Consider the following 14212-nt stretch of genomic DNA (forward strand, 5'->3'; position numbering starts at 1 on the left):
GCAGGGAGAGGAGAAACTTGCCCGGAGGATATCGTTGCAGTACAACTGAGCCTTCCTCCCGTCTAGCATCCTCGGAAGCTCTTTGGGCGCCAGATGGGGGAGTGGGGGTGGTTCGCGTTTTATTATAAAGCGCTGGAGCTGCGCAAAGAAGAACGGAAGAGGATCGGTGCAGCTACGCTCTTGTTGATCTTTGCTGGGGAGGGGGGAATGGCTGCGCCCAATTCTCGAGCACTGCCCCTTGGCCCCCCGAAGCCAGAATGGAAGAATTCCCAATTGTCTCAGTGGAGCTGCGGGGACAGCTCCCCTTCCTTCCTCTGGCCCTATTGTTCCAGCTGCCGTTGCCCTGGACCCAGGAGAGGGGAAACAAGAGTGTACCGAGACACTCCTCAGCCTTCCTGGGGAAGTGGGAGTATCCTGCCAGACCCACTTGCGCTGCCTATATAAGCACTCCTTTCTGTTGGCCCGGGATCGCCTTGAGTCTCCTTTTCAGAACGGTTGCTCCACAGCTCTTCCCCCCCCCACCACCACTAGTTCTCTTAGGAGCCACAATTTTGGGGGTGGGGATTTCTAAGCCGGCCCCCTTTCAATCCGCTCCAGCCTGTCATCCAGCAAGGAGGTGTTCATGTGTCGAAAGCCAGTTCAAGCCACCAGCTTCCCCGACCGGCCTCCCCTGGCCCCGATGGGGCCCGCTGAACTGGACAAGAAGCCAGAGAATCCTGTCCGATCTGCGGCTCACGTTTCCCAGCCTGGCGGGTCTGGGGACCACCCGCTTTTCGATTTGGCGTCGCCGGACTCCAGCTCGGACTCCAGCGCGGGACCTTGCCGTGGAGGTCGGTCTTCATCCCGCAGCCCAGCAACCACGGAGGCGGTTGGATTCCAAGGAAGGAGGAAAGTCGCTTCCGTGGCCGCAGCAGGGAATGCGGGCAGCGGGGAGCCCGATGGACGGAGAGAACATCCCAACCGTTGCTCTTCCTGCGCCGGCGAGAGACCACGAAAGAAGGTCACAGCAGCAGACCTCCTCCTTCCTGGGGCACAGCCTGGCCTCCCTGGTCAGCAGCCTTTGCCTCCCCAGCCACTGGAGCGTTTAGGAGACTGCCTTAGACTAGGAATCAGCCTTTGGGAGTGGGGGGCAGGAAAGGGGCTTCCCGAAAGCTTTGTGGGGCTGATGCCAGAAGGTTCAGCCAGTTCTCTCCCAGATATGATCCCCAGATGAGCGAATGGTGCTAGTCTCTCGCCCCAACGGAGCTAGGGAGCCAGTATCACGCTCCTGTGAAAAGCCTAGGCCCCCGCACCCACTCCATGTCCCTGTCCCTCCTCCCCGCGCCCCAAGACGTTTCTGCAGACTGGTGGCATTTGAAAGGAGGGGCAGGATTCCTGTGGTGTCCTCTTGCTGCTAGTGGCTTGCAGAACACTGATGATGTTACCCTGTTGGGTAAGGAAATGGCTTGGAGAGAGCACCCAGGATTCCAGGTCAATTTGGGTTACAGAGATTTACTGTTGGGAACAAGACCACCAGGCCGGTCCTAGACTGCGTTGGGGAGGGGGGGGGCTGCCTCTTGAAGCAATACTGGTCCCAATTTGCATTGGCTTAAGAACTGGGGAAGAGAAGCCTCTTCAGCCAAGAGGTTCGTCTATTCGTTAGGTTTATTTGTGCCTAGCTCCCGGTGGGGCTACTATATATGGCTTACAATAAAAAATAAATTAATTAAAAGACAAAAACAGTAGTAAAATAATAGATTAGGGAATGAGATAGAAAGCAAATATCAATAGGACGAAAAGATGGTTGGGTGGAGCGCAGAGAAGAGAGCAAGAGAGTGGGAGACTCCTGTCAATTCAGCAGCCGCCTCCAGGGTGGAAATCCCCCCCCCTCCAAACTCGGTCCCAACTGGCAGAGCAGACACCCCCCCCCTCCCAGGATAGGATGTTCCCAGGGGAGGCGCTTCTTCTGCATCCCGCACGCTCGGACTTCTTTGGCCGGCGGCATCACCCGCGGGAGGATGGCGCCCCCGCCCCAGCGGCACAGGCGGTTCATCGGGTAGCCTGGAGTTGTGCCGTTCAGGGCTTTCCTCGGAAACAGGCGGCGGGGAGGGTTGCGATGTGGACCCCCCGAAGACCCGCCTCGCCTCGCCCCCATAGCGATCTCTTTGCCCCCTCCCTCCTCGGGGCGCCGCAGGGCCAACAGCCGCGCCAGCCACACGGGGCAGCCGGCAAGCGCTGCTGAAGGCGCGTCGGCAGCTGCCACTAGCGCCATCGGGAGCATTTCTTCCTCTGGGAAACTGGCATTCCCACATGTTTTTATTTTATTTTTAAACATAAAAGACAACATTAAAAAAAATTCATCCATCCATTTTTAAAAAAATGGAAACTGGCACTTCGACTCCACTCCCGGAGACCCTGGGCGGCTCACGAAGAGCAGGAAAGCCAACAGGCCCCCGATCTGCAACCATGGAAGCAGTGCGAACCCCCTCCCCCCACCGCGACTGCAGGGGGATCCAGCACGGGGCCCTGCGAGGGACCCTGGGGCCCCCCGAGGGTCCCTCGCAGCTGCAGGGAGAGGAGGGGGAGGCACAGCCAGCGAAACGGGGGGAAAGGGGCAGGGCGGAGCCTCCAGGGAGGGTCGGGGGGGGTCATCGCTCCGCACTTACTCTACGGCCCGGGAGGAGGGAGCCGGGGGGGGGACATTCCCCCCCTTCCTCGCCGCTCCCCCAGGGCAGCCTCCGCCGTGAAGGGGAAGTGAGCCAACCCGCCTCCTTCCCCCGCGCTAGCCACGTGCACCGCAGGAAACCCCCCCTTCCCTCCGGTCGGCTTTGGCGCAGGCGCGCCTCCCACGTGGCCCGTCTCCCACGTGCTGCTCGCTGCCTACGTGTCCTTCTGGCAGGGTGACCCGGAAGTCCTGCCTCCTCCGCCGCGATGCTTCGATTTGAACACGCTCCGTTCCCTCGCTGGCCGCCTCCCGGCGTGGCGATTGGTTGGCCGGGCGCCCGTAGGGTGGGGCGCCGGATCGCGCCCGCCGATTGGCTTTCCCGCGAAAGGGGGCGGGCCCACTGGGTGTGCTGCGCGTGCGCCGGGGGGCGGGCCCGGCTAAATACCCAGCTGCCGCCCCGCCCCCTTCCTCCCTCCGCTCCTCGGACGCCGCCGCCTCACCTCCCGCTTCCTCCCGCGGAGACCTCCAGCGTGACCCCCGGCGCCATGGCTTCCTCCGCCGGACCCGCCGCCGCCTCCTCGGCAGCCGGCTCCGCCCAGGCGCCAGCCCTCCAGCGCGGCATCGTCAAGATGGTAAAGGCGGCTCCTGAGCGCGTGCAGAGCGCCGGCGGGGAAAGCAGCAGGAAGCTCTCTCGCCGGACGCTTCGCTCTCGGTGCTGCCGGGGGGACGTGGCCGCGGCTGGCCAGGGAGGAGGGGGCTCCCCCTGGCAAAGGCTGCGCGGCAGGCAGGGGTCGTGAGTGTGGGCGGGAGGGGAGAGCGCGGAGGAGGGGGACGGAGACCCTGCACTGCGCCCCCCGGAGCCCCTTCCCCGCCCAGGGACCGTTCCCCCATGGAGCGTCTCTGCTTCGGCGCTTCACGTCCTGCTGGAGCAGGGGCCGCCGCCCGGCTGGCTGCTCCGGGGTCTCCGGGACAGGTTTCAGCCAGGTGGGCTGGCCGTGGGCTGGGGCGTTGGCTAGTCAGCTGGTGCCAGGATTGTCAAGTGGCAAGTAGCAGGGCTGGTAGCCGACGGGTGCTCTTGCAAGGTGGTGGGGGTGGTGGGGCAGGTGGCCTCGAACCCATGGCAGAAGGGAGGTTGTGCCAGATGGCTCCGCCTGAAGGTGGAAGGCTCTGACCCGAAGCAGCCTTTTGCAGAGCCGGCTCCTTTCTGAAAGGCAGCTTTCCTGGAGGGCTGGGGGCAGCAGTGACTTTTGGGAGAGATCTCTCTGGGAGCTTCCTGTGTGAGTGGGGCCTGTGCGGTGGGGGTCTTGGCTGCCCCTCCTAATGCCTGCCTGCCTGCCTTCCTTCCTCGCCAGGTCCTTTCGGGCTGCGCCATCATCGTCCGGGGACAGCCCCGGGGAGGCCCGCCTCCTGAGAGACAGATCAATCTCAGCAACATCCGTGCCGGGACTCTGGCACGCCGAGCAGCTGCTGGGCAACCCGATGGCAAGGACACCCCTGATGAGGTAGGGTCCCCACCCCTGGACTTCAGATGCCAGCACCTATGTTTCTGTGTCTCCCCCCCTCCCCAGCTAGTCCTTGGTAGCTTCCAGTGTGGGTCTCCATCAGCCATGGTCACAGGGTGTTTCTCCCCACTTGGAACTGAGGGGCTCAGAAAGCATGCCAGGTCCTCCCCTGGGTGGGTGCCGTTCAGGGGTTGCTGGCCCTGTGGCTGCCACCACCACCACCACAGCCACTTTGGCTGGCCGGCCGGCCTCTGTGCCTTGGGCTCCTTTTGCCCAGGTGCCAGAGAGGTTTATTCTCTGCCGCTGGGTGAGTTTTCCCTTCAAAAACATCTGGAACACCGGGGTTGAGGTTAGAATGGGCCAGGGGGTGGATCCACTTATGGGCTTTTGTAGTAGGGATGATCTAGGAATGCTGGTCCTGAGAAGGGTAGAAAATCAGTCTTGTTAGGGAATGAGCGTGGTCTTCTCGGTTTCCTGGACTGAGCAGAAGCCCTGGAGGGGGAATCTGGAGATTTATGTGATGGGCCAGCGAGTGCCCAGAACAACCCGTGGGTGCTGGGAATGTGCCTCCCCCCCAGAGGACAGGCGCTTGGACCATCTGCTGCCTCTAGGAACCTCCAGGCTTCCCCCCATAGTCCCCTAACAGCCGGGCAGTCCCCTCACAAACAGAGGCCTGGGTTGGGTGTGGAGCCCCTTCCCGCATTACACTGGGGGTGGGACCCAGGCCCTGTGAAGGGGACAGGTCTCTGAGAGGGTGAACCTTGCCACCCTCACCCAGCCAGCCTCGCCTGCTCTTATGCTCTCGGGTTGGGGCTGAGGGGGGCTTTCTGAGGAGGAGGCCCTTGCATGGGCAGTGAGGCCAGAGGAGGGGGATCTGGGAGTGGGAGATCGCCCACTGGGGGTGGGGGGACTGGGAGGGAGTGTCTGCTTTTCCTGGACCACCCTGGCTAACGTCTTGCTTTGCCAGCCGTGGGCGTTTCCAGCTCGTGAGTTTCTGAGGAAGAAGCTGATTGGCAAAGACGTTTGCTTCTCCGTGGAGTACAAGACCTCTCCCCGGCGGGAGTATGGCATGGTCTACCTGGGCAAAGGTGAGAGGCCTCCTCTGCTTGGGCTAGCCCTTCTGTGGCTTTCAGCCCCATGGATTGGACTGCTTGTCAGGGTTTGGGGTGGCTCCTGGAGACTGGGCAGGTCTAGCCACTAATCCTGGAGCAGCAGTTATTGAGTCTGTGGTCAGCATTCGGGGGGGGGGGGGGGGCTCTCCCACATGACCCCTAGGAAACCATTGGGTGAGGTCATCCTCCAGTCGGGGGCCGTCCCGGTCTGATGGCGGCCCTGCCTTGGGCTGAGCCAGGGGCTGGAGGTTCTTGCGGCCTGCACAGGGGAAAGCCACCTAAAGCAGCTCCTCTCTATGGGTAAACCCCACAGCAACCGGTGGCCCCGGCCCCAGCATTTGCTCTGGGCAGGAAGGGGCAGCTCTGCCCAGGGGTAGTTTGGCCTGCCACTCCCGCTATCCTGGCTCCTGCTAAGAAGAAGGGGGGCACCTGGGGGCCCTTGGCCAGCCTCTCCTCAAGCGGATGGGTGTGTGGTTGGCCTGTTCTGTGGGAGGGAGGCAGCCCGGAGGCTCCAGTGAGCATCCAGGAGGCTGCTCTGGCCTCACCCGCGCTGGATCCCTCCTGTGGTTGCTGTGTTTAGGGCCCAATGTGCAGGGTGGGCTGTTTCTCGTGGAGCCCATCGGGCACCGTCTTCTCCCAGCCAGTCCTGCCTACTTGTTCTGGGTATCCTCGCAGACCCTATCAGGACATTGGGGGCCTCCTCTAGGTCACGAATACGATGTTCCCCTCCTCCTCCTCTGTCCCGAGGAACACGGATGCCTCTTTTTTTATTTCTGAAAGGGCTTTTAAAAGTTATTAATTTTAGTTTGTTTGATTTCTGGTTAAGCCTTGTGCTTCCCCCAGAGCCCTAGATCAGTCCACTGATGCAGCCCATCCTTCAAGCGCAAGGCGTGGAGAGTCTGGGGGCAGCCAAGCTGAGCTCCACATGAATCAGCCTGAGATGTGCTGGGGAGGCTGAAAGGGAGGGGGCACCGCCTGCCAAGCTCTAGTGGCTGATGGGGTGGGGGTGAGTGGGGGGGCGGGAGGGAGGGCTGTGGCTTCAGCCTCTCCGGAGGGCTCAGCAAAGGAAGCTCTCCCACCCACCCACCTACCCACCCAGCCACCCACTGCCTGCAGCAAGCGGGGCCCGAGGTGACTCGGGCACCGGTTTCCCTTAGGCAAGGTATCCTCTGTGCCACCTGGTGATGGGTGGTGGGCTAGCTTTGGTGGTGCTGGTGGGACCCTCTGACGTGACTTGCCCCCTGCTCCCCTCCGTTTCCTTACGGCCGCTCTCTTGATTGCAGACACAGCTGGGGAGAACATTGCGGAGTCCCTGGTGGCCGAGGGGCTGGCCTGTCGCCGGGAAGGGGTCCGAGCCAATAAGTGAGTCTGCGCAAGGTCTCCGGTGCTGTGGGGCAGGGCCTTGCTCCTTCGCCTGCCCAGTAAAGGAAGGACCTGGCCCTGGGTGGGGGTGTAAGGAGGCCTCTAGGGTGGCTGCCCCACACAGGCTCCCCTAAGAGAAGGGGCCTCCCGTCAGGCTGGGTGCCGGGAGTGCCGGAGCCAGCCGAGGGGTGCCGGGTGAATCAGAGCTCTGGGCAAATGGACTGCCAGTGCTGCCTACCCTCCTCCGTTGGGTGACTGATCTCCAAAAGGGTCAGAGGAAGAACCCAAAGCCTGGAAGGCCAGGAGGCAGGCTGGAGTAGGAGCAGCTGTGCTTCTACAAGGGAATGACAGACCTCTGCACATGCACAGGAGTCAGTGGCACAATTGGATGGGGGACAACAGACTTAAACTCAACCCCTCCAAGACCGAGTGGCTGTGGCTACCGGCACCTCGGTTCAGCCAGTTGATTCCATCGCTGGCCATAGGGGGCGAACAATTGCTCCCTGTGGAACTTTGGGCGTCCTCCTTGATGCCCGGCTGTCAATGGATGACCATGTGGCAGCCGTGGCGAGGGGGACGTTCCACCAGGTTCGCCTGGTGCGCCAATTGCGCCCCCTACTGGACCGGGATGCCCTACGCACGGTCACTCATGCGCTGGTGACGTCCCGCCTGGATTACTGCAACGCTCTCTACATGGGGCTGCCCTTGGGACGCGCCCAGAGACTGCAGTTAGTTCAGAACGCAGCCGCGCGGGTAGTCATGGGGAGTACGAGGTACTCCCACGTAACACCTCTCCTGCGTGAGCTGCACTGGCTGCCTGTGGTTTTTCGGGTGCGTTTCAAGGTGCTGATTACCATCTTTAAAGCGCTCCATGGCACGGGACCTAGTTACTTGCGGGATCGCATCCTCCCACATACATCCCTGCGGCCAATTCGCTCACACAGGGAGGGACTTCTCCTGGTGCCGTCCACTAGGCAATGCCAACGGGCGACACCAAGGAGTAGGGCCTTCTCTGTGATGGGCCCAACCCTCTGGAATGACCTCCCCCCCGACATTAGAACCACTTCTGACCTCCCCTCCTTCCGACAGAAACTGAAGACACACCTGTTCCGATTAGCAGGCCTGGCATAATTACAATCTGTCCTTCCTGGCAAATGTATTATTATCTGGCTATCTTAGGGGTTTTTTAATTTGTTGTGTCTGTTTTAGGATTTAAAACTTATATTTATATTAGCTTTGTACAGTTCTTTTAATTGCATTTTAACCTCCTCCAAACTGTACATATTTCACTTTTTTATTGTATTTTGTGATATTCTCTATGGACTGTACACCGCCCCGAGTCTCTTCTGGGAGAGGGGGCGGTCTAGAAGCACCAAATATAAATAAATAAATAAATAAATAAATAAACAGCTGGCTTGCTGCTTCTGCACCCCCCCCCCCCCCGTTGAGGGAGTCGGGGTCCCTGGTGGGCTGGCAGGCTACAGGGCTTTGGGGGTGCTGGGGTGGCGGGAGCAGCCGCTGCTTTTGAGGAGGAGAGCCACAATCCAGGGAGGGTCTTCCCAGTGGCTGGAAGGGAATGGGGCTTCTGGTGGGGAAGGTCTCCACCCCAAGGAGGCGGCTGGTGAGCCTCTGAGCTTCCCGGGTGCAAATCCCGCCAGGAGCTCCCAGGATGCTCCAGACTGTCTCCGGGGTCCCTCCCGACATCTGATCTAGGCATAAAGTCTGCCTGGCCCTTCAGTCACGAGGACCCTTCCTAGCTTCATGTGTGTCTTTGTGTGTGGAAGACAAGGTGGAACCCCAGGCCTCGTTCCACAGCATCTCCCTCCCCTTGGGACTGCAGGCCCCAAAGCCCCTGGGGCAGGAGAAGCAGAAGAGGTGGGGGGCACCAGGGACTTCAGCGTAGCTGCTGCGTATAGGAAGGGAGGACCGCCAGGCCAGTGCACCCGTACCAGACTCCAGGGAGGCTCCTTGGGAACGTGGGGAGGGGAGGGGGCGGGGGCTGCCCGGGCCACCCTGGGTGTTATCTTCTGCTCCTCCCTCACGGAGGACTCTCCTCCTCCTCCTCCTAGTCCTGAGCAGAGCAGACTGGCTGAGCTGGAGGAGCAGGCCAAGACCGCCAAGAAGGGGATGTGGAGCGAAGGGACAGGCTCACACACGCTCCGAGACCTCAAGTACACCATCGAGAACCCCCGGCACTTTGTGGACTCCATGCACCAGAAGCCAGTGAACGGTGAGTCCTCTTTTGCAGGTGGGGTGGGTGGGTGGGGCTGGCATAGGGGGGGAGGGGTGTTCCTCTTGGGGGCAGGGAGGGGCCAGACCAGGCGCTGAGTGGTCTTTCTCTGCAGCCATCATCGAACATGTCCGAGATGGGAGCGTTGTCCGGGCCCTGCTCCTGCCAGAATACTACCTGGTCACTGTCATGTTGTCCGGGATCAAGGTCAGCCACTCCCAGGGGTCGATGGAAGAAGAGAGAGTCGCGCCCCCCTCGAGTCCAGCCTCTGGGGGGGGGGTCTGACAGGAGGAGGGCTCCCTCTCCCCCCCCTTCCCCAGTCAGGAGAGAAGAGAGCTGGTCCTCCTGTAAAATCCTCCCCGTTGCTGGCCACTAGCACATCTGGAAGGAATCCCAGCCCAGAGCTTCCTGTGGGCCCCTTCTGAGCCTCCCTCCAGACCCTTTCCCATCCCACCCCGCCCCCGATTGGTCCCGGAGCCCCGAGAGAGCGGCCTCCTCCTCTGCACTCTGGCTTGCCAGGTTCTGTGTCCTGCAAGGAGAGCATCCGAGCAGGTGTTAAACGTGTGTGCCCATCTCACCAGAGGTGAAGCTAGGCGGCTTACAGACATTCAATTGAAATGTGCTATAACACACAGCACAATAAATAAGGATGTTAAATTTTACAATTCCATTAAGCCAAGCAGGATGGAGAGGCAGGGAGCCAAGCGCGCCCAAGGAGGAGGTGAGGCTACTCCTCCATAGGGTGGCACTGCCATTGGGGTGCCAGGCTGGTTGGCACAGCCAGACCTCCAAGGCCTGTCAGAAGGCCAAAAGGGCAGGGGGCCATAGCAGGGAAGGTGGGGTTCCTTGGCCCTTTCGGCTGGAACCGGATGGGCAGGCCAACCCTGTTCTGCCCCGGTGGACCTTCGGATGCTCTCCAAGGATGCTCTCCCCCTGTTGAGAGCCTGGGAGCAAGCCGAGCGTGACGGGGGCCTGGGCTGGATGAGTGCAGGGACTCCCGATCCGGGAAAGGTCCCGCTTGTGCAAAGACCCTCCCGGCCCCCCCGATTGTGCCCCGGGTCTGTCTGGGGCAGTGCCACTCCTGTCCAGGAAAGGGTAACCAACCCACCCTGAGGCCCCTTGCAACCCACTCAGTCCTCCTAAGGTTCAGCCGCAGTCTGTTCTCCCAATCCAGGCCCCCTTCCCGGGCTCTGGGGGAGGGTGGGGAGAGACAGCATCGCGGGGGACGGGGCGGGGGGGGGGCAGAGTGGAAATGTCAGCTTGAGGCTCAGGGCTCCCTGATGGCCACTCATCCCGTCAGGGCTTCATGTGGATGTTGAAAAGGAGCCCGGAGAACCACAAAAGAGCAGCTGAGGGGTGGGCTTCTCATTCCCCGCCCACACTGGTTGGTCCTACCGGAGAACCTCTGGCCAAAGCGGTGCAGGAGTGCCCAGCCCCGATCCCCACAGCTGATCTGAGAGGGCCCGTGGCCGATGGTATCAGGGGCCGCTGAGAGGCTGATGCCTCACAGGCAGCTCCCCTCTGGACTGAACTGCCCCCCAAGACTTGCTCCAGCTTGCTATAGGCAGCTGCTGCTGCTGCCGCCTTCCTTCTGGGTGTGGAGGACCCCCGTGGACTGGAGCTCTCCCTGGGGTGGAGATGGGGGATGGACTCCTTATCCCCACTTGGGCTCCCAGTAGCCTTCTGTGCGTGTGCGTGTGCGTGCGCGTGTGATCAGCCTTGTGGCATAGGCTGTTGTGGGTGCCCTGCCCTGACTGGCTCTCTTCTTCCAGTGCCCCACGTTCAAGCGGGAAGCCGACGGCACGGAGACCCCCGAGCCCTTTGCAGCAGAAGCCAAGTTTTTCACAGAGTCGCGGCTGCTGCAGAGAGACGTCCAGATCGTCCTTGAGAGCTGCCACAACCAGAACGTCCTGGGCACCATCCTGCATCCGGCAAGTGGGGGGTGGGCGGGCGTGGGGGGCGGGCGTGTGCCCCAAGACCTTCAGGGGGGAGAGGAAGGGGCAAAGACCTGCAGCCACAGGGGTGAACCTTGAGGGGCTCAAAGATGCCGTGCTGAGGAAAGGGACCGGCGTGAGGAGGGAATGGCTCGGGTGGCCTACAGGCAGGTGCAGAGCGGGGTAAAAGAAGAAGACTGGCTCGGCAGCGCTGCTCCCACGGCTGGAGGGTCGGGCACAGCGCAGGTGCCATGTTGGGAGAAAGCAGGGTGTCCTCAAAGGGCACCACTTGACGGATGGCATCTGGAGTTCCCTTGGGTCCTTGGGATAAGAACGGGAGGGGGGGTGGCTCTGATGGGCAGCCCCTCTGCCATGAAGGGTTGCAGAGGGACCGGCTAGGCCTCGACTCCCGCCCGGAAGCCCACTCAGCTACAGGCTGCCTTTGGGCCCGGAACCAGCCAGAGCAGGTCCACCCCTGGTCCCCACCTCAGCCTGCCCTCCTCATTGCCCCTTTCCCTCCCTTGGACCGGCCCGGCCCTATTCTGTGGGGGGGTGGGGGTGGCCAGAGAGGGGCTTCCTCCTTGAAGAGGGGTGAGGGAGGCTGTCCCAGCTGGAGCTGCCTGGGGAATGGGGGAGAGCCGGTGGTTGCCGGGGGTCTCTGACGGCTGTCTTCTCTCCCACCCAGAACGGAAACATCACGGAGCTGCTGCTGAAGGAAGGCTTTGCACGCTGCGTTGACTGGTCCATGGCCGTCTACACCCGAGGGGCAGAGAAGCTGCGAGCCGCAGAACGGTAATGCAGGCCGTCCTGCCTGGGGTCCTTCCGGATGGGTGGCTGCGCTCAGCTCCTCCTCCTCCTCGGAGGCCTCTGAGCAGGCTGGAGATTGGGAGGCAGGGAGGGTCCGCAGGGTCCCCCCCTCCCCCTGAGGCTGCCTGCCCAGGCACATGGGTGGAGACCAGGCCCTGCCTTAAGCTGCCGTTTGCCTGAGGCGGCTTCCCTTCCACATCCCTTCCGCCTCCCCGGCTCTTCCAGCGGGAAGCTGTTAAGTGCATAGAACCTGCCGCTGTGGTTATGCGCTTTGGTTGGGGTCTCTCATGGATGGACGCAAAATTGTTTCGGTTGGAAACGCTTTTGAGTCTGGTGCTACACCTTCAGCCAGTGGTAGCGGAGGCTTTGCACCTTGGGGGTGACCGTGTGGCGCCTCGTCTGGACTCCAGGCGCTGCTGGGGGATTCAGACAGCACCTCCAGGGGGGACATGGGGAGGACGGGTACTTTGGCTCAGGGATTCTTTGGCCTCTTGTCAGCCCTGCGGAGGATGCGTAACTGGCACCCCCTGGGGAGGGTGAAGGGGTGAGTGTGTGATGCGCTGCTGCGGGTGATGCCCAGGGGGCTTCCAGGGGGGGGACGTTCGGCCGTGTGCCAAATGTGGATAGAGCCCGCCTGCATAAATGCTCCGCTCTTCCTCTGCCAGTCGGGGTCGCTGGGTGGGCCCTGGGGCCGGGCAGCGGCTCCTCACTCAGGCCTCCTGCCCTCTCGGCCCAGGTACGCCAAGGAACATAGGCTGAGGATCTGGAGGGACTACGTGGCTCCCACAGCCAACCTGGACCAGAAGGAGAAGCAATTTCAGGCCAAGGTGGGTGAGGCCTTCCTGACGGGCTCTGCAGTCGCCTGGGCTGCCTGGGGCCCTCCTCTGGCAGGCTGGGCTGGGACGCAGGGGGCTTGGGGAGGGGGGGGCTTTTGGGACGGTCCAGTAGCAGGGCCGATCAGGTCCGTAGCTTCCTGCCTGCTGGAAACAGGCAGAGGCAGCAAGCAGGAGGTCAGGTGCTCCCTGCCCTCGCCCCTGAGGCTGCCCGGCCCCCCTGCTTCATCAGGTGGCCTTGGGTGCCCTCCCTGGGAGCCTAGGCTGCCTGAGGAAGCAGCAGGGCAGGCAACCCAGGAGGACGGCCTCAGGCAGGAGAATTGCTGCTTCTGTGGGAAGCCTCCCCTGGCTTGCAGGTCCCTGTTAGAAGATAAACGCATGGGCAGCTTGGCTTGTGCAGAAGATCTGGTACTGTGGAGCTTGGAAACGGCCACCAGGTGGCGCTATTGGTGTGTCTGTAAGGGCATAAGAGGCAGTGACGTGCGGTCAGTAGAGGCAGGGGAGGCAGGGCCTCACCTCTCTTCATGGAATAATAGTATATAATATTATATACTATATATAATATTATATACATCCGTCCGGCCGCGCCCGGGAGACGCGGAGGGAGCAATGTTGTCGGCGCCTCCGGATGACGAACCAGTCGCTTGCTTTCGTCATCGGGAGGCCGACAACATTTCTGCCTCCACGTCTCCCGGGCGCCGAAGCAGTCCGGCGAGCGAGCGAGCGAGGCAGCGAGATCTTCGGTCACTCGTCCACCGGACTGCTTCCGCATCTCCCGGGCGCGGATGGACGAAGGTAGCCAGAATGGCGCCGAAGCAGTCCGGCGAGCGAGCGAGCGAGCGAGGCAGCGAGATCTTCGGTCACTCGTCCACCGGACTGTCTTGGCGCCATTCTGGCTACCTTCGTCCATCCGCGCCCGGGAGATGCGGAAGCAACCGGGGAGGAAGCCAAGGGAGGGAATGGAGGCCTTGGGGAAGGGGGAGGGGGGTGCTACCCTACCAAGCATTGGAAGGACCCTGATGAATCAAGAGGTAAAAGTGGGGGAGGGCAGTTTGGGTCACAGTGAATTTGGCTGGCCGACTTCCTGCCTGGGTTACCGTGAAGGGGGCCAGGAGCCCCCCCCTCCCCGAAAGAGAGCCGGTCCCTCCTCTGGCCTAAGGCCTTCACTTTGCGTGCGGCTTTCAAAGAAGGCTGCATTCTCCTTCTACCCCTCCCCCCACCTCCCATAACCTTTCTGGAAAAGTGGGGGAGCCCCATGGCTGCCGGCAGCCGTGGGGATGGTGGGGCGGCTTCCACCTTTGCTTGCCTTGTGTGCTCCTCGGTTGGGCCAATTATGTCTGGAGGGTTGCCAGGGGGTCCCTGGGGACTTTTGGAAGTAGAGCAGAGATCTTCAGCCCAAAAAGGTCGAAAGTGAGAGTTAAATATATTCCATGGGGGGGGGGGGAGCGTATCTTTAGTCGGGCCCACGGTGTCGCCCAGAGTCACAAACAGATGATGAACCGTATACGGATTGATTGATTGATTCAATAGAGGAATAAGTGGAATCTTTTTGGCTTCTGTAGGGAGACAGGGGTGGGTTGTGGCGTTTTCTAATGGTTGCGTCCACCTGGGGGGCCTCCTGCCAGTCAGCTGCAACCCAAAAGCCCAGCAATGGGCATTTAGGCCAAACAATGGCAGGGCACGGGGACTCTTCGGCTCTGAGGCATCTTGGGGTGGTGAGGGAGGGGGCTGTAGCCAGAGCTCCTGGGAGTGGCTGGCGATGGGACTGCCGAGCACGGCTGCTCCTTT

The 14212-nt window shown here is 61.7% G+C and overlaps 1 protein-coding gene across 1 annotated transcript in view; it reads left to right on the plus strand.

The window, feature by feature from the left end:
* Positions 1 to 3112: 3112 nt before the first annotated feature.
* The window catches only part of SND1 (staphylococcal nuclease and tudor domain containing 1), a 75613-nt gene continuing 64513 nt past the window's right edge, over positions 3113 to 14212 (plus strand). The window contains exons 1-9 of the mRNA XM_081957587.1: positions 3113 to 3276; positions 3997 to 4146; positions 5114 to 5234; positions 6542 to 6620; positions 8690 to 8850; positions 8966 to 9057; positions 10623 to 10781; positions 11470 to 11576; positions 12328 to 12418. Coding sequence (XP_081813713.1) covers positions 3190 to 3276; positions 3997 to 4146; positions 5114 to 5234; positions 6542 to 6620; positions 8690 to 8850; positions 8966 to 9057; positions 10623 to 10781; positions 11470 to 11576; positions 12328 to 12418 — 1047 coding nt within the window. The 5' untranslated portion in view covers positions 3113 to 3189. The remainder of the gene's footprint in view (positions 3277 to 3996; positions 4147 to 5113; positions 5235 to 6541; positions 6621 to 8689; positions 8851 to 8965; positions 9058 to 10622; positions 10782 to 11469; positions 11577 to 12327; positions 12419 to 14212) is intronic.

This window comes from Natrix helvetica, assembly GCF_964273705.1.
Source record: "Natrix helvetica genome assembly, chromosome: 6".
Lineage (NCBI taxonomy): Eukaryota > Metazoa > Chordata > Lepidosauria > Squamata > Natricidae > Natrix > Natrix helvetica.